Source organism: Alosa alosa, chromosome 11 (genome assembly GCF_017589495.1).
Source record: "Alosa alosa isolate M-15738 ecotype Scorff River chromosome 11, AALO_Geno_1.1, whole genome shotgun sequence".
In the NCBI taxonomy this organism is placed as follows: Eukaryota; Metazoa; Chordata; class Actinopteri; order Clupeiformes; family Clupeidae; genus Alosa; species Alosa alosa.
The window spans coordinates 1,197,802-1,225,669 of NC_063199.1; the positions used below are offsets into that span (position 1 = coordinate 1,197,802).

The 27,868-nt window shown below is 39.4% G+C and overlaps 1 protein-coding gene across 7 annotated transcripts; it reads left to right on the top strand.

The window, feature by feature from the left end:
* The first annotated feature begins 1,633 nt into the window (after window positions 1–1,633).
* On the top strand, window positions 1,634–27,868 carry borcs5 (BLOC-1 related complex subunit 5). 7 transcript variants are annotated; one of them, XM_048257885.1, is made up of 6 exons: window positions 1,634–1,863; window positions 3,052–3,143; window positions 12,335–12,407; window positions 22,746–22,889; window positions 23,282–23,451; window positions 27,259–27,868. In XM_048257885.1, the coding sequence occupies exons 3-6, from the start codon at window positions 12,371–12,373 to the stop codon at window positions 27,466–27,468; spliced, it is 561 nt and encodes a 186-aa protein (XP_048113842.1). In that variant the 5' UTR covers window positions 1,634–1,863; window positions 3,052–3,143; window positions 12,335–12,370; the 3' UTR covers window positions 27,469–27,868. The 7 variants fall into 7 exon arrangements, with proteins under 7 accessions (XP_048113842.1, XP_048113839.1, XP_048113844.1 ...); XM_048257882.1 differs by lacking the exon at window positions 12,335–12,407 and having other exon boundaries at window positions 1,636–1,863; XM_048257883.1 differs by lacking the exon at window positions 12,335–12,407 and having other exon boundaries at window positions 1,639–1,863; window positions 3,052–3,134.

Below are 27,868 nucleotides of genomic sequence, written 5' to 3' on the forward strand. Positions count from 1 at the left end.
AACCCCCACTCTAACCACTTGTGAACGGTTGGTGAGGAAGTCAAATATCCAGTGACACAGGGTGGTGTTCAGTCCTAAGGCCTTCATCTTTGTGACCAAGGTGAGAGGTACTATCGTGTTGAATGCTGAACTAAAGTCAATGAACAGCATCCTCACATAATTCCCATTCCCCTCCTCCAGGTGAGTTAAGGTGGTGTGCATGAGGTTTGAGATGGCATCCTCTGTAGACCTGTTGGCTCTGTAAGCAAATTGGAGGGGGTCGAAGGAGGCAGGGAGGGATGAGCAGATAATGTTTTTCACAAGCTTCTCAAAACACTTCATCACTGTAGACGTCAGGGCTACTGGGCGGTAGTCATTCAGACATGATGGACTTTGTTTTTTCGGTACTGGAACAATAACAGACTGCTTGAGGCAAGTAGGAACTGTCTCTTGAGCCAATGATGTGTTAAAGATATAAGTGAACACAGGAGCTAACTGAGCAGTGCAGGATTTCAAAACCCTGTTAGAATGATAGGACAGATTTGGCGTAAAGTCTCCTTTTTCGACTAAGCCTACACACTGAGCTTTCTTTCTACTCATTGAAATGACACCTTCCTTATCATGACGTTTATCGCGTGTTATGATCTCTTTATTTACACCGTCTGCATTTATACCCAGATATCGATGGCAAAGAATGGTCCAATAATGTCCATGTGTTGGTGTTCCCCTGTGATATATTATTGATTTAAGATCATAGGTCACATCAGTTGACTGATATTGCATTATGGATGTATGACACGGATTTCCTAATTACTGTTTTCTTACCTGCCCTGGGGAGGATTACAATTAAAATGTCAGGAATGTGTGTAAAACGTATGGTGTCTTTACTTGCAACCACATTGAAATGCATGTTTAACCTACACAAATACACAAATCTCTCTCCCTAAACCATACATTTATGGGGTAGGCCTACACGAGATCTTCCGGGTCATTGCGGTTGCCTAGATCGATAGATGGGAACAGATGGGAACAGCCTGCCCGTACGCCGCCCGGGCGATTCAGTCGACATAAATTGTACATTTTCAGAACGCTGATGATGTGGGGATGTCATTTCACCCCCATGTTAAGGGGGCACAAGACTTAGTTTTCTTAGCTCAACAACTTGAATGTCACTATACCATACCATTGTTTATGACGCGGTTGGCACATGATGATGCCCGTACGCCGCCCGGGCGATTCAATCCGCATAAATTGTACATTTTCTGAAAGCTGATGATGTGAGGATGCCATTTCACCCCCATGTTGAGGGGGCACAAGACTTAGTTTTCTTTGCTCAACAACTTGACAACAATCTCTATTAACAGCCTAATAAACAATACTATACAAATCATAACACATAAGAAGCTTCATAAACTAAACGTATTTTTGAATATTTAACCAGTTTTTTCCTAATAAATTATTTATTTCACATAGGTTTATGTTATAGGGTTAGTCAAATCAAAAGTTTGTTTCATTATTCTGAACGATCTCCATTAAACCCAATGTGGTTAGCGGGACTTTTATTTTGAAAAAATGGCTAACTCTTAGCCGCCTTTGCTAGCAATAGATACATCCGGCACGAACATTCTATTTTCGCTAGGTTTACGCTGCTCCTGCCCCCTTGGTACCGACAGAGACAAATCATTCAGACCCATACTCCATTCAGAAGGTGGCGGTAATGCACCAAACGTTGTTTGCCAACCGCCATAAAACTAGAAGAAGAATCTTGCTGCCTGTGCAGTTATGGGAGGTAGCAGCAACATTTTCACCGACGGAGGCAATTTTCAGTCTTTGAGCTGTCTGCTACAAATATCTGAACACTGTAAAGTGTAGTTTTGCAAACAGGTTAGTTTTTCGCTGAACTTGGACACCTCTCGCTCGCTTAACGCTAAAGTTTGCTAAACGCAACGTATCTGGCTAACGTTAACGTTAGCGTAGTTGGCTAACCTCACCTTGTAAACAATGTTCAACATTAATGTGATGAATTATTCAGGTGTGATCTCTCATCCAGTCAAATGTAGGATACAATTTGACAAGCACAGTTGGCTGACACAGTGGCTATCTGGAAATAAGTATATTGATTGACGTTTATCTTATGGTCTTAACTATCTTAACTGTTTGACGTTGAATGCACACACTGCGATGACTAACATTACTTTGCTGTCCCTTTGTGTTACCCGGCCCGGACAAAAAAAAAGGTGGTTAAGTCTAGTCTTATGGTTTTTCTAATCCTCCATCATGTGTATGGGGCATATTCTGATGGGATAACCTAGCTGCAAAGTGGTGGCTAAGTTGTATTTATCATGGCTAGTCTGCCCACATTAGGCCATGTTGGACTATGCGTAATGGTGCATCAAAGTAGAGAGACGTGTCTTAATTAATGTGTTTCAGAAACTATTTACTTTAGGTGGTCGAATTGGATGCCCCTTAATGGTACACATGCATAGTTCAAACAGTCAATTACAAACATGTTTTCAAAGTACTGATCACAACTAGTAGACTACAAATCTAGTAGCTTAAGTTCACATGGACTGTTCTTGAATGTTATTGTCAACATTCTAAATTGCATCAGTTTGACAAGATTGCCCATCTTCACTAGTGAACACCAGCCGACTGAGATTTTCATTAATCTTGAATGAAGTACCCTTTCCATCAAAAGTGTTATTGTTTTTTTTTTTGAGAATTAATTAAATTAAAATTTTAAATAAAAAAAGAAGCATAGATTTATATATTTTCTCATGAGGTCGATGTCCCATTTAAAATAATGTTAAAGCAATTTATACTCAATATCAATTTCAGCTGTGAGAAATAACTGATGGATACACCTCACCAGAATTGTAGTCTATTTGTTAACATTGAGAGAAAATTGTAGGCCGCTGTTACTGGTTCCTACACTGGATTTTGTTATTGCGTCAATGAGTGTGTATTGATATAATAGCTGTGATGGTATACTATATCCATTGCATGTTAAAGATGTCATATCAGGTGAATGTTTAATTGTTTTGACAGACTGTTCTGTATCTAACATTGCAGTTCCCTTTAACTTGTGGCCTTGAGGTCCTCCATCATGGGTGCTGAACAAAGTGGTGATTCAGAGCATAAGCACTCCGACTGTGGTACGTCAGGTGATGGAACATCAAACATTTTCTGGTCTCATGTTAATGTCAGGGAATTGTCATTCCATTCCAAATCAACTCATTTTAAATAATTTTCCTGACTCACCAGTAAGTCAGAGTCTGAGTAAGGTTAGTATCTTTAGTTTCTGGTGTAAATCAGTAATAAATGAGTGTTGCTAAAAGTGACACCGTTCAATAATTTCTGTTCAACTTCTAAATTTGTTGGCAATCGTATGTTTGTTGACAATGTACAATTTATCCTGCAGCCCTTGTGCATGCTATCTGACTCTGCATTAGGAGTGGGCAACATTTTCTGACTAGTAGGCCTGCAACCCCTGGCAAAAATTATGGAATCATCACTCAAGGATGTACATTCAGCTGTTTTATTTTTTAGAAAAAAGACAAATCACAGATGTGCCTCAAAACATTTTTGTTCTGTAACAGATGAACATTCTGGCTTTGTGAAATATAGCTAAAAAAAAATAACAAAAAATTTAACAATTTAAGGCAATAAAGTACATATTTTCATGCCTTGACATACGTGTTGTCAAGGCAGCAATTCCACTGGATCTTAACAAATAAATCTAACTATAGTGGTGATCATAGCGGTGGCTTTCTTAATCTATTTAAATAATTTATTTATACTAACGTTTCCAACATGTTAGTATATATTTATTTCACTGTAAGAATCACATACTACAACATATACCTACACAATCATATTTTTGACAACAGAGTTTTATTTTAGCATGGGTTTTCTCCGTAAAAGAGACCTGCATATAACTTTACAGCATGCGGTTAAAATCCCTTAAATTCACAGATGTGTCTTTTTTTTTTTGAGGCAAAAAACGTCTCTCTTAACAGCTGTCAGTATTTGATAAGACATGAAACATCCACTGGGATTTTGTTTCTTACTATTACACCTGACACAGGGAATCCGTGTTGGGTGGCTAAGCGGCTGCTTAGCAGGTAAAGCATGTTTAAACGGCTATAGCCTGCATTTAAGGGGCAGCCGTGGCCTACTGGTTAGCGCTTCGGACTTGTTACCGGAGGGTTGCCGGTTTGAACCCCGACCAGTAGGCACGGCTGAAGTGCCCTTGAGCAAGGCATCGAACCCCTCACTGCTCCCCGAGCGCCGCTGTTGTTGCAGGCAGCTCACTGCGCCGGGATTAGTGTGTGCTTCACCTCACTGTGTACTGAGTGTGTTTCACTAATTCATGGATTGGGATAAATGCAGAGACCAAATTTCCCTCACGGGATCAGAAGAGTATATATACTTACTTACTACTTATACTTAAAAACAATTTATGAGGTAGAAATTATGCCACATGTCTAAATGCTACAGTGGGTCCCAGTTAAAAATTGACATTTCATTCACGATCAAGGTGATTCACGCAGCTGGGTGAAATGTAAGTACAACTGCAGCCGCTTGAGGGCAGCATAGTCCACTGTTGCGTTCCACGGTCGAACCAGACGGCGCATTCGACAGCAAGGGCTGTGATTGGCGTTTTCAGTGCGTTGCTCTGTGTTTTTAGCAGCCCCTGCAACATGCTAGTCCACTGTAGCCTAAGCTTTGTACAGTGGCGCCGGCAGGCGTAATCCTGTACGCACTGTGCGTACAATTTTTTCACGGCTTTATTTATGAAATCATTCAATATTAGCCTACAACAATAAAAAAAAAAAAACTTGTGTGACAACTAGCCTATATTTATTGACTCGTGTGCAATCTGAATATTGGCATTATTCAGATTAAAACCGGAATATGGTGTGCATGGAAACCATAGACTATAGAACAAGGATTCAGTTAATGCGTAGAGAGGTTCCTTTTTGGGGCTAAGGCGCGTCATGTCGGGTTGGTGCGGGTGTTAAAAATCCTTGACTGCGTAGGCTTATCTAAAAGTTTGGGACAACCAAAACAGCAGTGCAATGTATTTAGAGTGTTGTGAGCAAATCGTTATTGTTAGTAGGTTACCATAACTGTGTTTTTCTCTATCGCAAATCGCGACATAAACCTGGTTTATTTTTTCTTTTCTTTCCCTTTTTCGTGGGTTGGGCAGTGAAGTTAATGCGCATATGTTCACCTAATTTGAGCCAGAGCCCCTGCTCTGTAAAGGTATTCCTGTCCTTCCCAAACTGCGTTTAAATAGTGTGTTTAGCAACCAGAATTTAAAAAAATTCCCGGGGGAGAAATCTCCCTCATCCCAGAACTTTTAAAAAGCTTGAAACACCCCTATAGCCCACGTAGCCTGCAGCCAGTGTTGTAAAAGTTAGACTCATGCGGTAGGCTATTTGATAAGGGATGACATGGGTAGGTTGACGTGAAGAGGGGCTTTCTGTTCCAATTTATGTAAAGGTTTTTCTTAGACTCAATAAGGAGAGGCTTACATGTTAGGATAGCCTACATTTACCAAAAGCGTAGCCTACTATGGAATACAACCCTAGCGGCGCCCCTGGCTTTGTACATAATGTTAAACATAGTTTTGGATTCAGTGGCAAGATTTCTTGATTGTACAGTGCCTGTCTCTCAGTAATGTTTTAAAATAAGAGCTTCGTCAGCTGGCAGTAGGCTACTTTGTCGGTAGTCATGAGAAGTTTGCAGGTTGAAATATAGACTTTGCCTACAGCATCTCCTTAACAGTAATGTTAACAAAATGACAGCATTCATATGACAAAGGAAAACGAATTCGGTCACTCAAGACTGTGCCACAGCAACCAGTGTAGGCTAGTCCTACCCAATAGGCCTACTCGAAGCAGATAGCGTTGTCTGACGGTCGAGTGGGTTAATGCACGTATTTCCAGAACAGGTCTGCAACTTTCAGGCAGTTCTGAGTCCGAATCTAGGCAGGAGCAGAGCCATATAAAGGCCTAGGCCTATTGTTATCATTTTTTGCAAGGTGTTGCTCCTGGCAATACTTGTTTATAAGACGTTTGGTGATTAATTGATAGCTGTTTTTGGGACACGTTAAACTTTATAATGAGCGATACGGGGGAGTAAAACGACTGTTACTGGCGCTGTTACAACTGTAGGCTACAATGATTGCAATACAAAAAATATGATGTTAGTTTAGTTAGTTTTGTGATGTTTTGCACTTTTGCCTCATGTGTTTTCAGGTTTGAGGGCTTTTTGGCAAGATTGACCTTGGTTAGACTCTGCATATGTTATTTCTCCGTATGGAAAATAAAGTCAATTTTCGACACCGCCTGTTATTAGTTCAATAACAAGTGTTGCTTGTTAAAACATGTGACTAGTGAAACTCAAATGATTTTAGAAATATTTAGCCAAAGCCAAAAAATGTTAGAGAGGAGAGACGCCGGTGCAGTTCAGATGTCTTCTTAATTTTCTTTATTCTTTAGTAAAAGGTGCAGAACATTATTCAACTTTGACTAACGTTTCGATGTTCGTTAGTCAAAAACATTGACACATCAAAAACGTTAGTCAAAGTTTAATAATGTTCTGCACCTTTTACTAAAGAATAAAGAAAATTAAGAAGACATCTGAGCTGCACCGGCCTCTCTTCTCTAAAATATCTGTCCTGGCCTGGTTGCACCGGATTGTCGCCAAAGCGACAGAAGCGGAGAACCCTCCTTTGTCTAACAAAAGTGTTACTTTGTGCCCGCAGCTCCCCACTGCTTGTTAAAGAAGGGGGTGGGGGAGGGGGGCTTAACGTGAAAAAGCTTAATGTCCCAAAACGGCAGCAAGTCAGGTAGGCTACAGGAAGTGGGGGGAGGGTATGGGATGACCAGAGCCGTCTTCGCCGTGCTATTCAGAAAGCATCTTCTATTGTCTTTCCAGGCGCACACAGCTCGTTACCATATAGCCTATCGAGTGCCTTAACAGATAGGCTCTGCTCTTGTGAACTCAACCCTCTTGTTGCTTGCAGTTTGTTAAATAAAGCGATGCAGATTACATTATTTATTTCTGATTAATTGCATCTTTTGATGTCTTTTGCAACATCTGCTTGTTAGGCTGGGCTACTGTCAATGTCCTGTACAGGTAAATGTTCAACAATTGCTGGTGTAGGCCTACAATCAATTAGGGACTGTTCGTTATTTATTTAGGGGGCTACAGGAGTTTTGGGAGCGTTAGTCAAAAAAGACATGACCCTCCAGGGCTCTACACTAAAAAAAAATTTCAGGAGCACTTGTGCGCCCAAGTTAAAAAATTTAGGAGCACAGACAAAAATTTGGGAGCACAGTCAGTTCTGTACTTAACTTACACATAATCTAACATTATACTGCAGCTAACAGTTAAACATGCCAGTGCTCCAATTGCGAATATTAAGAATGACTGACAACATTTAGGCTACAGGAAACAGGATTTTAAAGATCAGTGCCTACTTTATTTTCAGTCTGTTCTATTTTCCTACATTTTGTTAATGTAAAATAATATAATGCATTGCCATATTTGCATTTAGTCTGTATGTCAAGTATCCTGCCAAATGTAGGCTAATTTATTTATTTGTGAATCCATCTATAGCTAATCCAAATATGCCCATGGTGACCTATCTGACTGCATACTGCCTAATAGACTACTACTACTAAAACAGTCCATTTTCTCTTCCACAAAACCCAACATAGGCTAATCAAGGATGTATGTTTTATACTTTTAGTTTTTATTTGAAATATCTGCATTGATGGGGGGGTCAAAGACAAAACTGGGTTTTCAAGCCTCCAAAAAATAAAAGTATTCAAGAACTCAGAACTTTTTGTTCTTTCTGGACATTATAGTGTATATTATGTAATTCAAATATTTTCGGAACAAAAAATAGTAGAAAACATACATTTTACTCTGATTTCTAGAAAACAACCCCTAAAACGTCATTCAGTGTAATACATTTTAAAATACAAAAAAATCTTGGCAGGCATAAGAAGATTTAGAGAAGGTGTTTGATTTATTAAAGCACTAAATGTAAGGACTGCATTGCCATTCCAAAATACTAATTAATTGTAATTTGAAACCTTTACATTCTGCAAATATTATTTCCACCACCAGGTTTTACCTATTTGTCAGGAATAAGTTTTTGCACCAAAGTGAATTCTGTTTAAAAACAATATTAATTTAGTTTAATTGCATATTTTGAATATATGTGGTAATAAACAAAAGTTATTATTTGCATTTTATTTATTTTTTAGATAAATATATGCATTACACTGAATGACCAAGTTATTACTCTGAATGACGTCTTATCAAAAAGGTATAATGCAATGCCACTATAAGCACAACTATTGCTGTATTGTTGTAATATCATTAGACTAAACTAGACACAATCCTAAGTAAATGATGCAGCAGAAGATATTGTCAAAGAATAATAATTTTTTTATTGAACATTTAAAACTTAACAAATAAAGGAACATTTAAAATGAGATGAACATCAAATAACCATTCTTTAATTATTCCAAAAACTTCTCCCAGTCTCCATGGCTAAGCTTGGACTGCCTCATTGTAAGGGGCTCTGGCTCAGACACAACAGCCTTGATGTCCTCTTTGAAATAGAACACTTTGTCTGCTACAGTATGTCTGACCAGACAAATGCGTTTTTACCAGCAGCACTCTGGTGCATGCAGTTGACTTCTACCTCCCCTGCAACTACCTGCTAGCCTGAAGGACCAGGCCCAATCTGAAAGATAAAGTGTCTGGCCACGAATAACGTAATGGCCCAACTCGAGGGGCGGCACCAAGCACGCATTTGAAAATCTCACTGCACGCAATTGGATAACACTATACGATCAATGTTAACTGACTGATTCCGGACTTCAACCGCAATTGGATAACACTATGTCCGTCATCTGTTTAGCTCGCCTCTGGCCCGCCTATATCAGATATACAGATATGATTGGTCCCCCGTGATGCAAGGGGCAAAAGTTACGTGCATCATTACTCGTTGCCAGAGTCTCTCGCTGAGCAAATGTAGAGGTCCTCTGGCTTCTGTATGTCGCCTCCCTTCTTCACATGCTTGGAGGGCATCTAGAAAAATCAATAAAAAGTGATTTTAAAGTTTAAAAACATTTCATTATTAATCATTTTAAACACATTGTTAATTAAAATGTAAATTACAGATACTATTAGGGTAATATGTTACATTAACTTAATCATAAAATGTGCATTATAATAATAATAGCAATAATAATGATAATCATATATTTTTTTACAAATATGATTGTTGCAAATATGAATGCATTACTACAGTATAATTACTGTATTACTACATTATTATTACTGTCTCACTACATTATTATTACTCATTATATTAATGCCACTGCTTTACACTGAATGACATATCCATTACACTGAATGATATAGCCATTACACTGAATGACATTTTAATAATTAATCATATTTTACAGGCAAACAGTTAGCCACCTATATCAAACAATGACCTTGATCTACAAAGTTTATAACAGTTATTTACTAAATACACTTGTTTAGATGAATATCTAACAATAAAAGTGTTTCCTGGCATTACACTGAATGACATGTGGATTTGTATATCAAGTTACCACAACATAAAAAAGGTGAAAATATCAAATATATAAGAGAGCTAAACAAACCTTACTGTGTCACCTCAGGGGTCTCCAGGGGTCCTTTGATGATGTCACAGATTGTCACATGACAATCAGTTTCTGATATGATTTTAATATGGCTTTTTGATGTCATTACACTGAATGACCACTAATGAACTGACTATTTGGGACAAAAGTCCCATAATGATTTCAATATCAAAACATAACTATAACTCAATGTTCTTTTAGTATCTCAATCCCAACACTCATAAAAATGTGCCAAGGTAATTAAAATGTAATTTTGTATGTTATTTTTTATATTATTTAAAGATATAAAAGTCAAAATGAAATCCGGACCATTACACTGAATGACAATTTTGCACTTTTTCTGCGCGCTCTTGGATTTGATAGAAGCGACTACTAGCGAGTCACAACGCAAAACTGCTAACGTTGATGGGAGGTGTAGGGAGGTGATGATGGGAGGTTTTTATGCTGCATTCGCGACGTGATTCTATGGTTTGCACCAGTAATGTTTCTCGATGTTGCGGTGTATTTTGTAGATAAACATTGACATGGTTAGAAGTCATTCGCACCAGTGCGCCTAAATATTTTTTTGCACTCGCACGGCATCATTTTTATTCGCATGTGCGAGTGAAATGGGCGCACTGTAGAGTCCTGCCCTCCCTCGCCAGCAAGAAATTTTTCAATGACCCTCCAAAGTGATTGAAAAAAAAAAACGCATGATCCTCCCCAGTCCCAACAATTTATTGATGCCTTCTGTAGGCTACTGGGTCAATTTGGGAGCTTGCATACAACACTTTCCTTGAAAAGGCTGTTGTTTGCACAATTTCACAAATAATCACCGGGACCGAAACAAACCTGTCAACTTTCCCCGGGTTTATCGCGTATTTTAACTTTTTCCTCGCTGTCTTAGGAGGAGCTGCAGGGCCATCGCAAGGGGGTGCGAGGCCCTGTGCGAACTTGACAGGTGCATGAAATCATGCGATAGCTTACTTTACACATAGCCAAGGCTACCGTCGGTGCATTTTAATAGTAGCCTAGTCTAATAAGCTACACCAGCTTGTCTTTAAGAGGGGAAATTGTATAGCCTATAACATTAGCTGCGTCACATATTTGGCCATATGGTGTTTATCATTAGCTACATCACGAAACCAAATAGTGTAACAAAGGCGAACACTTTAACAGGGGAAATTAATTGGGCATGAATCATTGTGCTGAACGGTATTTGTCAATGAGCAGAAACACACACGACATTCAAACTGTTGAAAAGATGCGCACGATGGAAACTGGGTCTGTAGGCTAACATTGGACAAATAAATGACACTGACTCGCCATATCTTGCTTTGCCGCAAACTCAGCAATGAAATCATAGGCCAGTTTGCAGGTAGCATAACGTCTTTTTCAATTGATAGAAGGGAGAGCCCAGTCTCTCCTGTGACATTGAGGTGCGCAAATAGTTTTTAATAGCCTGTTCAACTTCGAAAAGCTTCGTTCACCCGATGCCAGTCACTGATCGCAATTTCAAATTTCGGGAAGCTTCGTTCAATCTTTTTAAGTTTTAAGTGCAGTAGTCCCCCATCTGCCCCCTTTGGAATTCGGACGTGCTCAAAACGAAAAGAAAAAACAATTTTTTTTATAGACGGTTATGAGGAGCAATTTGAGTCGTGTCATTCAGACTCAACCCTCTTGTTGCTTTGATATATTTTTCGTTGTCGTTTGAACGTCGGCAAGCAGGCATGTTGCGGTTGCAATTTAAGTGAAATTTCTACAGTAGGCCTACAATATGCAACATGCTTGTTAGGCTGGGCTACTGTCAATGTACTTGTACAGGTAAATGTTCAACAATTGCTGGTGTACAGGCTATAATCAATTAGCTAAATCATTTGTCTAGCTGTTTAAAACAAATCGTGCTACATTCAAACGCAAAAGGTGCTTTGATATCTTTTTCGTTTGAACATTAAACAAGCAGGCATGCTGCGGTTGCAGTGAATGAGGATAATTGGTTTTATCTGCGGATTTATTTTTTTTGCATTATTTTGAATATGACTCACTCCAGTCTCAACAGCATCGCCTACTTTTTCCCACACGCATCTAAGTTCTAACACACATATCCCCTCTCGCTTTCTCTCTCTCCATCCCTGCGCACGATGCTTTCTTAAAGGAGCTGCACCATCTTACAACAATTGCATCTACATTTTCATATTAGAATGTTTTGTCAAGTGTAAGCTTAAACTACCGTGATCAATTTAAGTTCCCGTGCCCCGCTGAAAGTCTCATGCTTTATCGTTACACTATCAAATCTATAAGTAACCGTGACAAATAGGGTATAAGATATATAAACTCACGCTATTGTATTATCATATATGTTTGGTAATGGCTCAGCTTTCTCTGATTGTTCTACTGACTTGGAAACTGCATCATGGAAGCAGTAAGTCAAGTCGCATCAAAAATTGTAGTGTCAGAACTCCAAAGTGACACCTTGTGGTTGTTTGTGTCAACTGCAGTTTGTGCCATTTCTGCTGAAAAAAATGGGGTGCGTGATTCCTGAAGGAACCTGTCCAAACTTAACTGGGACCCACTGTATGCTGTTGATGCTAATTCGAAAGTTTGTTTAGATCTAGTGACACTGCAGTCATGGAAACTGAACATCACACTTCGGTACTCTATTCTTTTTTCAGATCATGTAGAGGAAACAAATATGGAATCACTCAATCATGTGGAAAAGATTATGGAATCACAAATCTAAAGTCGGTATGTCCGCTTGCATTCTTTGAGATGCAGAATTTACTACTGTAGAACAGTATTCTTCATCAATCAGGTTTCAACTTAGCCGTAGCCGAACAGCAGTTGACAGATCAGCTTTACAGGATGGTGCCTTGTCATGCACCATTTTCTTCAGTTTCCGCCATAAATTTTCAATGGGATTGATATCCAGACTTAATTTGTCTTTCCTGAAGATAACATTCTTTGCTCTATGTAAAGATACATTATCATATTGAATAATGACCATTCACCAAAACTGAATGACAAGTGTCCAACATTTCAATTTACAATGTGCATTTGCTGTAGAGGTAATTACTGCCATCTCCCCTGGTCCTTTACGTGCAACCCCATATCTTCACTGACTCTGGAAACTTTCTTGTTTTCTTCAGGCAGTCATCTTTATATTTTTTTGAGCTATGTTTCTCAAAGCCAGAATGTTCATCTGTTACAGAAAAATAGTTTGAGACATATCTGTGATTTGTCTTTTTTTTGTAACAAATAAAACAGCTGAATAAACATCTTCCAACAGTAGCGATTCCATATTTTTTGCCAGGGGTTGTATACCTAGTAGGGGTGTGCATCTCTCCCTTGTAAGAGGATCCGATGTATGAGCTAAGATACAATTCAGAAATTATACATTTTAATGCCTAACAATTTGGTGTGATTCGATTACATTCAATGCAATAACATTTAGTTCCCCTTCTAAATCAGCCAATTATATAAGGATCAAATAAGTATCAAAAACATAGGCTATATGTATAAGTATTTTTGTTACTTTCTGGCATGAGAAAAATGGTATCGTTACTCCTTACAGGAGGACTCCTTACAGAATTATGTCTTTTCCAAAAGACACAAATAGCAATGTTCTGATAATTGCAGTAGGTATAATATAAAGCCAAACAATGATTATTGGGACATCGGTAGGGTTGGGCACCGAAACGCGGTTCTAATATGGCACCGGTGCCGACGCAAACGGTAGTAACTGCATCAAATAACAACGTGGATTTCGGTGCCTCATTTCGGTGCCACTTAAATCTCACTTTTTTTTTTTTTTTTTTAAATACGAGGCATCACTACACATCATGCACCATCTCTAACGTCTTGCTCTGATAGCAACACATCCAGATACAGTTAGCTAACATAAACACTAGATGTATAAGCTTAAAGCAGAGGGGTGCACCAGGCTAGTGGACAGTGTTTGACAGCTTGCATGACCCCATGCCAAGTAGGCTAGCCAATATCACGAGCTCCTGTCAAAATCTAGCAGTAGGCCTAACTACACACTGGTGTTGCACGGTGTATCGATACTAAAAAGGTATCACGATGCCTTCACGCAAAAAACAATACGATTTCCGAAGTTTTTAGAATCAATACTTTGTTAAAATAATAACGTTCTGTGTCTGTGAACTGCTGCTCTAACTGCTCCTTGCACGCATCTAGGCAAGTGGGCGTGTCAAGCAGGCAGCTCTGAGTGAGTGAGTGCGCAGGCAACGTCAACATAGTCTTTCCCGACAGTCTTCGGCCTTGTGGATAAAACAAAAGGTGAAATCTGGAACTATGTCGGATAGCCTACATCGCGAATAGTGAAGGCAAGCCATCAGGTACACAGAGGCCCGTTTGTAAAATATGTTTCAAAGTCATTTAAAAGCAGTAGGCTATGCATGGAACTTGGCTAAACACCTCACAGACATATCCCAAAAACGTTCAAAGAACGACTGGTTAACGAATATAGAAAACACGACTACATGGTTAGTGCCAAGTTCTTCTCTTCTGTTTTAGTCTAGCCTAAGTGAAACGAGTATGGTTCTCTGGGATAAAGCGAACCATCCTTCATCAATGAATTTTGACGTGACATAACGAGCTGTAATCATTTTGATGAGACATAACGAGCTGTAATCATAGGGTGCTAACGTGATGAAAGCGCAATGTTCAAGCCAGAATAACATTACCATAACTTGTAAACAATCTATTTCATGTTCGGTCAGTACTATTGGTAATATTGGTCACGGCATGTAGACTGCAATTTGTTCAATAATTATTGCCCAGATGTAGGATAGGCTACCCGAAATGCGCTAATTAAAGCCCACAGCATATAATACCACCAAAGCGTGTTGAGTCCTAATAATAATAGCGGGTTATTGTTACGTGAGCAAATCATGTTATCAAAGAAATAGACGTAATGTAGGAATGCACACAGATATATTGCAACAGGTAATGGTGTAGGCCTATCTAACGAAGACCTGAGTGGTTGGAACGTCGTACTTGTACACTGGCCGCAAAGAAGACTATCCTCGCATTTTTTCCCTAAAGTTGCAACTATCAAGGAAATCAGGAAGGCCTAGGGTAGACTATACTGTACATCAGATGGCCTAAAGATTAGCCCCCTCTGCATAGCATTCAGTGATTTGCATACAGCAATTTCAACACTGACCTTGATCTAGCCTAGTTTGGCTATTTAAAGCTACTTTATTGCCAAAACACAACACAATGTAAATGAACTATAACAAACAATAAAGGACTTAGTCATACAAAGTAGGCCTACTATTTTACTGACTATAAAAAATAATAATTATGTAGGAAGTTTAGAAGTTTAGAACTCAGAAATGATCTGCACACTACAAAAGTGCACCGAATTCAACACAAATTACTCAATACACTTGGAGGAGGTATGAGTCCTTTCTTTTCCAGATATCTTAGGATTTCGCCGTAGTATCGTTTCAGTTTTGAGCATCGTGATATTTATGGCAGGTATCGTATCAAAGTCATAATTTTGGTATCGTGACAACACTACTACAGTGGGCATCGCTTTCAAATGGCCACTTCAGTCGCGCATTACGAGGCGTGAAGCTGCGTGAAGCTTTAGTACCACTTTCAGCCACTGTGCGTCACTCTGCCACTGTACATCGCTCTGTCAGTAGCCTGACTGCCGCCCCTTCTGAAAAAGCAGGAGGCTAGGCTACCTTTAAACGTAATTGTTACCGAGAGGAATCCCAGCCCTCTAATTCAATAACAAAATAAATCGTAATTAAACATTACCTCTATTAAGGCTACTTGGGTATGGCTTAAGGCTTGACTACACGGTGGTAGCGAAAATCGAAATCTGCTTTTGATAGCCTACCGGTGCCGCTCCACAAAACTAAAAAATATCTTAATTTCCTGTCTATGTTATTGTCAGTGTTGGGGGTAACGCAACTACGCAAATCAAAAGTGTCTTAATTTGCCCTACTTCTTGACTGCAATGTAGTCAATTGACTGCTTGACATGTCATTTTTTTTTTCTGTACAATAAACATCTGCTTTATGCTGCAGAATTACATTCATATTTGGCTGACTGCAGACGCGCCACTTCCCTCCCCATATTCCAAGATTAAGATAGTAGCCTATACAAAAAGCGTTCAAACGAATAGCTATTTGCAATTTGACAAAACACTGGTCCTCATTTTGCGAATGCGAGGACGATATGAGCCTGTTGCATTTAGTTAGATGTCCGAGTCACGCATAATGTTTGAAAACCACTGGCTCGTAATCACAATAATTTAACACACGACAGTTGTATAGCCTACCTCATCATGTCCCCATGCCTACATTTTTGTGAGTAGCATAGAGATCGTTAAAAACAATAAAGTATGGCTCTCCGTTTGGGACATCGAAAACTTATTTTTATTAGACTACCGACTTTCATCGAAATATTTTTATTAGACTACCGTCGAAGATGCTGACTTGCAAAAGCCTCGGGATAACACGTTATCTCCACTATCATCAGTCATGCCCCTTGATCAAAGTGGGGAATGAAATAAAAGTTTGAGAACCACTGGCTTAACAAGTTACCTGCAGTCCAGAACACAAAATCTGTTGCAATATTCTGATGATCGGCGATGATATCGGCAAATGTTTGTTTTCCAAAGTAAGAATTTCACTTCACCATGGACCTTCGACAATGAATAGCTCATTACACTTGTTCCTGTTAAACGTAGGCCTACCTGGTATCATTAGAAACATTATTCTGTGTCCTAAAACTGGCATATTTTATGGCATTGTGTCATGTAAGTTCGTTGCAAAATCTAGAGAAATGTGTGAGGTGGTCAGTGGGGGACAATTGAGACACACATTGGATTGTGTTATTACTTGAACATTCCACACTATCCACAGCTGTGGTAGGCCTATCAGGGGCAGGAGGATTACTGTTAGCGCAGGCTTTATATAAAATTCTTCAACAGAAGGCCTCGAATGTTGCCTTGTTTGTGGAGCGCTTTGCTTCGCTTCTGTAATCTTGGCTTCATTGAAAATGAGGGCTTCCCTCAATGACCCTCCGAGAATAAATAAATGTTGAATGAATGAATGAATGAATGCAGGCTTGCCCAAAATAAAGGCCTGTGGTTTGCGCAGGCTACAGTAAATAACAGACCCACCAGAATGTGCGTTATGATGCTTTACGAGCAAGATGTTTTTGGTACCCTACGCACACTGCATGTGCAACAATGATCATCAGTAATATTCGACCATTAATTTGGGTAAAATGGGCAAGCGTGACCACCTTGATTTGCTGATGATTGTAACGCTGGCATGATTCCAAACACCTCCCTTACGATGATGAGTGACAGGTGACAGGTCTCAGAATGCGTGCGCTACACAAGGACGGAAGATGATGAATAACTGGGGCCGTAGGCTATTCAGAAAGGCTTTTATCTTACTACTAGGAGTAGGCTACTCCTAAAGCGCACTTAAAGATTTTAGCTTGGAGTTTTCTCTTAAAAGTTATTCACAAAGCCTTTCAGACAACTCCTAAACTAGGAGTGAGTATTCGTGGCTATGGATGACGTCATTACTCATGCATAAGCTTGACTGAAGTGACCACCTTGATTGGCTGACGATTGTAACGCGGAAATTCTAAACACCTCTCTTCCGATGATGAGTGACAGGTTGGAGAATGCGTGCGCTACACAAGTAGTGCGAAGGACGGAAGATGATTAATAACTGAATAAAAAGGCCTAGCCAAAATGAATAGAGTAAGGCAAAACAAATAGCCTAGTAGCCTAATGAACATATCCTATGGATTGAGCCTACCTTTGCAACATTATTAAATTAATCTGTCACCATATGCCAAGGCTACATTTGCAAAGAGGAGAACATTTTCATTTGATTCACAATGAAACGTTACATTCCATTTACATGTTAACAATGAGTAGTTTTGGTTGTTGTTGGTGGCGTTATTGCATCCCTTTTATGAATGCAAAATTGTTCGCGATTGGAAGCTCCTGTTGCGCATAGGATTTCAAAACACGGCAAAATGCCGCAGGTTTGTGAATAGGTCTGTGAGTTAGGAGTCCTCTTGACTTCTTTTAAGCTGTCAGAGGTGGGAAGGTGTGATTTGTTGGGGTCAGGGCCGGATTAACTGGGCACAAATGTCTGATGGCCCCCTTTCCCCCCAGCCAACGTGAATCGGGTGGTTAGTTAATAGGCCTATCGTGAAGATTTTTCCTGCCATCTAAGGCACGAGCGCATCTGTGAGGCCAAGCCTCACCAAGTAGCTCGTTTGTTTACAACTAACATTCCATTTAATTAAACTGCTTTATAGGCTATGCCGAAATATTTTTTTTGAATATTTTGTCGGGTGAATTGAAATGTTCTCAAAGTAGCCTTATGGCTGAAAGCTGCTTGGGATCCCCCCCGTCAAGCAATATAACCATACAAACGCGCTTCCTGCAATCATTGTTTCAAAAGGAGTAATTTTGGCTTTGTCAGAACTGAAGAGCTGTGGACGGCACGGCACGGTATGCCCAATGAAAACAAATTAACGCAACGCAACACAACACAGACCCCTTCTCTCGCGTCAGTCACTGACATGAACGAAAACACAGAACCGGCTTCTCTCCGCGGCAGTCACTGACAGTAACCTAGAATAAATGCATGGGGAAAACACTTCTCCATGACAAAGACATCGTAAAACACTGAAAGTTAATATTTTGTCACTAGCAACATACATTTGTCCTTTGTCAAATGTATTATGTTCCAAGTAGCCTATGTGTAATTCTGCTTCACAAAGTTGAACAAATACATTTGCTTATTTCACAGAAAAATATAAATAGCCAGTTAGGGTCTACAGTGCAGAGTTGATAAGTTATGGTAGGCCAACTTGCAGTGAACAAACAAACAGGGGAAATTCTTTCTCTTGTAGCTGAGTAGCCTCAGGCGCCGCGTGAGACACAAGGCGAACATGCAAGCCAATGAATCGTGCTCTCTCCACGACAATCCATGGATTAAACTTAAATAGGTTAACATCACTCTAAGTTAGCCTTCAAGCAAGGGAAAACGATGATTTGAAGACATCTGTTTCGTTGGAAGGGCAAGGGGTAGCAACAGGGCAACACAGAGACAGGCCCTATGGCAGGGCTGTTATGAGAGTATTAAAATATGGGATATTCTACGGGAAAACATTAAAACGACAAGACAGCGGGGGAAAGTTAAAATACGTGATAAACACGGAAAAAGTTGGCATGCATTGTTTCGGTCCCCGTGCACAGGGATTAGCATATTATTAATCACATATGATTATTTGTAAAATTGTGCAAACAGGCGCAACACATTTGAAAAGGAGGGACTGGTAGCATGCAAGCTCACGGGAAAGATTGATTTAAGAACGTTATCACAGTGTGTGGCTGTGGCGCGGGCGGAAGACAGCGACAATTGGCTGGGGAGGGTCATGTATTTTTTAACAATTCTGTCGGAGGGTCATTGAACAATTTCTAGCAGGCAAGAGAGGGTCATGCAACTTGCAACTAAAGCACTCAAAATTCCTCCGGTGGCCCCTTCAATAAATAACGAAGATTGCTGCTGGGCTATATGTCTTGGTTCATGTCTGTTAACAACTCATTGCCGTCAAACGCATAGCCTATATCTCGTGGTTGCATCCATTACAAATAAACATGCAATGTGAACGTCTGGGATTGGGGAGAGCACTAAATGCTCTACTGAATAAGCACGAAGTCAAACCTTTAAATGAAAAACACTCTTTAATAATATAAAAAAAAAATAAACCGAAGTTAACCGGAGCTAACGAAGTAAACTTGTGACCATCAAAAATCGTTTATCGCCTGTAACTCTGTGATAACAGGACGTAATAGGAAGGCATTTGGCTGAGCAACGGAGGTTAATATGCTCTATATTTTGTCCAAATGATGTCTGTCTATCATCGTTGCACTCAGAGAAAACCAGAATGTTTAATTTGTCCTGCGTTTCTTCTACGGCTGCAAACGGGATTCACTCGCAGTTAACCAAATATTTCTTTATTAGAGCAGGGCAGGCATATTTCTGGCTATTAAATTATTTCTAAACCAGTCTGCTAAAGTCTGTAGTGAAGTCTGTGTAGGGTTTTCCAGGCTCCATTTCTTTTTACGAGACACCCTGCTCACTTGAGCCATCTACCGGTTGTTTGGGTTGTTGCAGCGTCTCACTGGAAAAATACAAATTAAAGTTTGTGATCCCACGCACGGACCGCGAGTGAAGCTGGCCAAGTCGAAGCACTGCCCACTGTACACACAAGCAAAAGGCTATGAAACAACATCAACAGTATACTTTACACAATAATCTTGCTAATGTGCTAACTGGCATTTATTTGAAATATTATCAGCAAAGTTGTAATGTGAAAACTTTATTTCACGGTGTGTTCCGAACAACATAATGACATGACATTAATCTTTCATGTGCATGAGGATCACATATAGCATCACAATGAATATGAAGATCATGCTAAAAGTTAGCTCGCAAAAACACAAATACCGTGGCTTTAATTTATGGGCTTTTCCCAAATCACGGAAGTAACGTCGACGCAGCGGTTTAGTAGCAGATAGTAGTATCCATCAGGCAAGTCTTATTTAAATAAACTGGTGTATTTACAAACTTTTCAATGCCTCGTTTTATGAGTAAAGAACATACTGTAAAAGTTTCGTACCATTCAGGGCATTATTAGTGGGGTAATTTACGAGATAAAAGTTGGTACCATTACGACTGCAGAAACTCATTCGTTTCTGACAGCGCTACTCGACCAGGGTTCGACCAAGGGAAAACAGGTTCTGGGAGGGTGTTTGGCTCGGGGTCATGGTGCAAAGGACCCAAGGGTGAAATTACTCTGAACCATCGCTTTAACCCTTAGAACTCGGTTGATGCAAAGTGCGTCAAAAAACACACCCTTTCTTCTCTGTTACATTGCTCCGCAACTGTTCATTGCGGCGAGATGAAACCTTTATTGCGTGACAGAGCAGAAGTGGGGCTTTCCAACGAGACCACGCACCTGTCTGTACGTTAAAGTATGAAAGAAAAAAAAAAAAATGAAATTAAATCAAATTGCATCATATTTACAGTCTATACTTCTCTGCGTTCACCTGCGCACCCATTACTCTCGTTTGAATTACTCGCGAACCCATGATCGCATAGATATGGCAAGCATATCAGATGAAAGAAGAGACACAGGGCTATCCATTGGTATCATGTATATCGATCCTTCTGGCTTATAAAAACAGACGAAGTGACTGCAAAATAATGTCATGTACACAAACCAACGCTACACACCCATTACTCTTGTTTGAATTACTTGCGGACCTGTGATCGGATAGATATGCCACGCATGTCAGATGAAAGAGGAGACACAGAGCTATCATTTGATACCAAGTACATCCTTCTGTGTTATAAAACAGACGAAGTGACAGCAAAATAATAACTTCATATAGCTGGACTTACCCCACGTTTTTTGTCTGTTTTTGTGGCAAAGCATGTTTATAATCCAACGCTATCATGTGTTTCTCTATGGCAAAGCATGTTCATAATCCGGTTTTGAAATCCTAACAAATTCCTGCATGGCATCCAATTCAAGGCTCACATTGCATCCCAGTTTGTTCAACAAAGAAACACCTTTTTTGCCTTTACTTTGTTCATGGCAATGCAGTAAAAAGTTGAGAATCATTATGAGTGCATAGTTGCATGTTAGCGCATAGTTACTGTTATGATCTGGGTGGCCTAGACTCTGCTGAAAAAAACAATATATAATATGTGTGTGTGGCACTTACAATGACCAGAATAAATCCTTATGAATAAAGATAGTGAAAATGCCCTACAAACAGCTTAGGGGTTAAGCTGCTCTGACGGGGTAGCCGGTTAGCGCATAGTTGCTGTTAAAATGCCTAGCGCTGGGAATCTAAACACTTCAACACAGGCATATTATGTAACATGTTTAAAGTTATTGCGTGTTATGGGGGAAAACATCATTAAATGTCTTGAAGAATTTGGGAACACACTGAATGAACTTGAAAGTCCCTTGACGTTAGATTAGGTTGCTTGCAAATGCCGCAGTTCCATGGCAAGTGGTTTTAACATACCTTATGGCAAGTCGCCTAAACTGTATAAACTTGAAAGCAGAGCTTACCATTGTGTGTGCATCCATGGCAAGCTGCTTTAACTTAATGAGCTTCTAACAAAAGTAGTCTGATATTTTATGTTTTGGCCCTTCAGTTGAGTTCAAAATAAAATGGACACAATGAAATAACAAACACTTGAAACACAACTTGAAAAAATGAAAATAGTCACGACGAGTACGAATGAACAGGTTTGATAAGGGATCAGATTCCAAAAATAATTCCGTGGAAATGCATGGATTCCAGTTGCTGCTACTGGAACAGTAAACTTCCTGAAGGTACTGTCTGTATAAATCGTCTTGTAAATAAACTATCAGTGCTTTTTCAAAGTTCTCAATGTCTCATTTTAAATGTCAGGGCCCTCGGAAGTCTACCAATGTGTGGAGCTACTTTGAGCCTCGTAAATGGTATAAAACAGTGATTTATTTGATGGCTAACTAGTGCCAGATTTCGGAGTGCAGGGGACAAGCTGAGATGAGCTATGAGCCTGAAGTTCAACACACTTTAGGTCAATATCACACCGAAATTCTCCTTTAAGAAGCTAAGGGAAAAAATGAAACATGAAATTGATATGGTCCCGGGCCGGGAGTTGGAGACTACTGATGAAGAACATGCTCCTCTACTATCCCTCATAGCATTGTGAATTATTAGGCCAACTATCCCTTCTAACATAGAACCTCAGTACAGATCTATAGACTACTAAAACATACTAAAGATAATTATTTGCACTAACCAGAGGTGCATGCAACGCTAGATGAGCATGATTTATGTTGCCATGTACTATATGTTCATGCAGTGGCAGTTGTGCATTAGGCAAACTCCCTTTGAGCACATCCCTATAAAAAAAAATGCATGATTCGGATATAAGTGTATCACAATAAAGTCTGCTTGATGTAGATGTTGATTTCTGTTTTTATTTTCAGTGGTGGCCTCTCCTGCAAAACAAAGAGCCAAAATGGATGACATTGTAGTAGTTGCCCAAGGAACACAAACATTACGCAATATTCACAATGATCCGGATGTTATCAAGCTCCAAGAAATCCCAACTTTCCAGCCACTTCTGAAAGGTCAGGATACAATTTTCATGCATTTCATAAGAAATGCATACATGCTATAGTGTATGTTACACAATATGTTGTTGAACATATGCTTGAGTACACATATTCCACTCTGTATTGATTTTGGCAGGGTTTTCCCTGCCTTAGACAAGTGTAGGCTTAGAGTCTAAGCATTTCTGGGGAGTGTTCAAAGCCAAATGAACATAAAAACATTTACAGTGCATCCGAACCAACTTAAGAAATATTTGCATTATTTGGGGCAGAAGGGGAACCAATAGCAGTAGTTTCTGGGTCATTCTATATCAAAACAAGCTTAACAATGTAACATGAATAAAGTATGCTCATGATTTGTGCCTGTCTGCAAAAGAATGTTTAAAACCTTTGTGTCTCTTTAAATGGAGCTCTATTTTCAGGTGTTTTGAGTGGCCAAACCTCTCCCAGTAGTGTCTGTTTAGAGAAACTGGACACTGTAAATGTGCTGCAGCTTTGTCTTCGCTACCAGGACCACCTCCATCAGTGTGCTGAAGCTGTGGCATTTGACCAGAATGCCCTTGTTAAAAGAATCAAAGAGGTATAACCTTGCCTTTAATTGTGTAATTTCTCCAAAAATCAATTAAGAATAATTTTTTAAAATAAAGTGGGTATAGTCAAACGATTTTACAGCTTCTTTTGTCCAGATAAATTTTCACCTTTATATCACAGCTTAATGTACGGCATACACAATCAGTTTGTTGGTAAACCAATGATTGTGTATACATAAGTCTGTAAAACCTCAAGAGCTTACACTTGGTTTTAAAGGAACACGCCACCCAATGTCAGTAGTAATATATGTTCTTACCTTAACTTTCACGAGTTGAGTCATACCTCTCCCGTGTCGGTACGTGCACTCAAACGCTCTGGTGCGCGGTGCAAATGTGTTAGCATGTTGCTATGCTAGCGGGCTCAGACGTAGCCATAGAGGGATGAAGATAGCAGTAATCAAAAACATCCACATTTTCCCTACTTAAATACAGTTGCACGTTGATAAAAATGTGTAAGGTCACACAACATGAAACGTGGCAATTTTCCAAGCGAATAAACAGGAAAACTACAATGTGTGGTGCAATAGCACTTGGGAGTACTTTGACGTTAGCGTAGTAATATTAATTAACACCTAATTGTAGATCCTGAGGTATGACTCAACTCGTGAAAGTTAAAGGAACCGTATGTAAGAAACATATTTCAATTAATCATAAAATGGCCCTGATATATAGACTAATGACTAGACATTAAGAAATCATGTTCATTTCAAATACTTATATCACTGACAACAGTAGTCCGGTCAGGATATTGTCATTGTTGTCAAGTTGCAGCCCTCAACTGATGTTGATGTTGTGTTTTATCATGTCATGTTGTGTTTTGTTCTGATGCGCCACCCTCGACCTATCTACTAATCACAAAGTCAGTAGTGTTTCGCCATCAGGGTTGGCAACCTCGAGTCAGGGGGGAGGGGATACACCGCTCTTCAGTATTTTGAAAGTGATTGCAGTACCAGTTTTGGCCACAATCTTACATATGGTTCCTTTAAGGTAAGAACATACAGCAGGGAAAATAAACATTGAACACGTCAACATTTTTTTCAGTAAGTATACTTCCAGTGAGGCTATTTGCATGAAATTTTCACCAGATATTAGTATTAACTTAGGTAATCCACACATATAAAAAAAATCCAAACATTAATGTTCATAAGTAGAGTTATGAGTAAAAAAGTATTGAACACGCCTACTGAAATTTCTTAAATACTTTGTGGAAAACCCTTTATTTGTAATGAGAGCTTCAAGTCATTTCCTCTATGACGAAACTAATCAGTCGCAGTATTCAGGTGTGATTTTGGCCCATTCTTTTAAACAGATTGTCTTTTAATATTGAAGATTCCAGGGGTCCCTCTTGTAAATCCTGATCTTTAGGTAACTTCCAAAACTGTTCAATTGGATTTAAGTCAGGGCCTGAATTTCCTTTCTCTGAAACCAATTGAGAGTTTCCTTTGCTGAATGCTTTGGATCATTGTCCTGCTGGAAGGTCTAGCCATGTCTCATCCTCATTGTTCTGGTGGATGGCAAGATTCTCCCAGAAAAAATGGCTCCATTCATCATTTCTTCAACTGTATGAAGTCTGCCAGTACCATTAGATGAAAAACAGCCCCACACTGTGATGCCTCCACCTCCAAACTTCACTGTTGGTATGGTATTTTTAGGGTGATGCACAGTGCCATTTCTCCTCCAAATATGGTGTGTAGTATGACATCCAAAGAGTTATATTTTGCTCTCACCTGACCAGAATACATTCTCTTAGTATTTCATAGGCTTGTCCAAATGTTGTGTAGCAAACTTTCAATGAGCTTCGACATGTTTTTCTTCAGTAATAGAGTCATGTGGGGTGAGCGTGCATAGAGGTCATGGCAGTGGAGTGCATTACCTATGATTTTCTCTGTAACAATTTAACCTGCTGCCTTCAAGTCTTTCTGGAGTGGTCCTTGGCTCTTAGGCTACACTTCTGACTATCCTTCTGACTTCCTGGTCAGAAATCTTGTGAGGAGATCCTTTGCATGGCCGATTGGTGATGCAGTGATGTTCCTTCCACTTGCAGATAATGGCTCCAATACTGCTTACTGGATGATTCTGAAGTTTTGAAATGCATCTGTAACCAGATTTTTATTTTGTGTGGATTACCTAAGTTAATACTAATGTCTGTAGAAAATGTTATGCGAATAGCCTCTCTGGAAGTATACTTACTGAAAAAAATGTTCAATACTTATTTTCTCCGCTGTATATTACTACTGACATTGGGTGGCGTGTTCCTTTAAGCTACGCCGGTCTTTACTCAGAGTTCTAAGTTCAACCTGATAGATACACTAGTTTCACCATCTAGGCTTAAGCCTTCCTGTCGCTAAGACCGGTTGTAAATCTTAGGCCTAATCGGTAGCAGGCGTAAGGTCAAAATTTAAGCACTTCTCACAATTGTTTATAGTACAAACTACACTGCTAACATTCTCATGCTTGGTTGTTAGCAAGATGGCGCTCAATTTAGCTAGACACTTGACTATCCCAGCTAGGCAATAATTAAATGGCTTTGTCGGTATCATTCACGGATAAAAAATAAATAAAATAAAAACCTTTATTAACATCTTATTAACATCCTAAAAGGATAATCATAGATTTGGAAACTTCAAAGAACATCTATGTATCTAGCCCATCCTGGTATACTTTCGTGTGCCTAAAAGTAACTGTAACCAAACATTACATTATGTTAGCTAGAAAAAATTGCCTATCAGCTGGTACTGCATTCGTATGATTAACATGGTTGGTTGATTAACGTTATTTATTGGGATTGTATTTCGTATTCCAATGGGGTCTTAGGTCTCTCAGTCTGTATATCATAGACTACTGTACAGACATATGTAAACTTTTTACCTATAACTGTAATAAAGTGTAGATTACATAGCCTCCTACCAGTCATTATGTTCTGCCTACTTGCATGTTGTTTCCATTGAGGTCTTCCCTCTCAAAAGATAAAGCTACACATCTTGCGTTTCCTTTGCTTATTCCATATCAAGACGATACCTGGAAGGAATGAATATATGTGAACTTTATTTATTTATGGAGTAAAACATGGCACAACTTTTAAGCATTATGGTTATGATTATAATTATATGATTTAGCAGACGCTTTTGTCCAAAGCGAGCAATAATAAACAATAATGTCAATGCAATATCAATGATCAATAGCTTAATAAAAAAAATATATCATAATATACAAACCATAATAAATTATAGCATCTCTTACACGTGTTGCCTCTCACACCAGTTACCACTGTTTCCTCTGAAGTGTGTGTGTGTGGAGGGGGGTTGCTCTAAAAGATGGCAAATAATCTTTGCTACTGGCAGTTAATGGTTGTGGTCATTGTTCCGTAGGCATTCACATGATTGCGCATCGTTAAGTCCTGTTCGTGCAATCGACGTAAAATCCATTCTAAAGACTGGTCTTAACAGTTAAGACTAGGCGTAGCAAAGACCAGGTGTTCATACATCTGTAAATGGGAAGCCAATTGATTCAGACCAAACCATACACTATTCCATTTAATCAACACATTACTTCCAGAGCATTGAGGAGAGAGGTGTGAGTGGAGTGTCTCTTCAACTCCAATATCACCATTTGTCAGGGGTGCAGGCTGTACTATTAAAATTCTTGTTAAAACTTTGTTGAGGTTTTAGTCTATAAATAACAACACCACCTTGCTGTAGCTCACAGTAGAGGAAACACCATGCAACACCATGTGTCTGGTTGATATTGGTCATTTCTTCTGAACTAACAGCCTGAATGTACTTTTTTATAATTGTTAGATGGATCTCTCTGTAGAGGCCTTATTTAGCATCATGCAGGACCGGCAGAAGCGCTATGCGAAGTACGCAGAACAAATCCAGAAGGTAAATGAAATGTCCATGATTCTCCGGCGCATCCAGATGGGCATTGATCAGACTGTACCTTTGATGGAGCGTCTCAACAATTTACTCCCTGAGAGTGAACAACTTGAGCCTTTCAGCATGAAGTAAGACAGTGGGACCAAGTAGCAACACTCCTGATGTTGTGATGCCTCGACCTTGGATGGAGCAAATTTAAAGTCCCTTGCTCATTGACACGCTTCAGACAAATCTTGGAAGCAAACAGAATTACACCACTGAACTGGTGAAATGTATTTTTTTTTTTTTTTTTAAGTATATTTTTTTGCATCGAACCCAGGTCGCCGGCGTACGGTGCAGGTGCCCCAGCCAGCCGCACCACGGCTGGGGCCAATGAAATGTAGTTTTAAAAGGCCTAAAAGCTTTACAGCTATTTCCTGTGAAGAGGTTGACTGAGGAGAATGCCTAATGTTGTTAATAGAATAATAAGATTTGTATATTTGTTTTGATCTAATATCAATACTGTGCTATAAAGTTATCACTCAGTAATGTC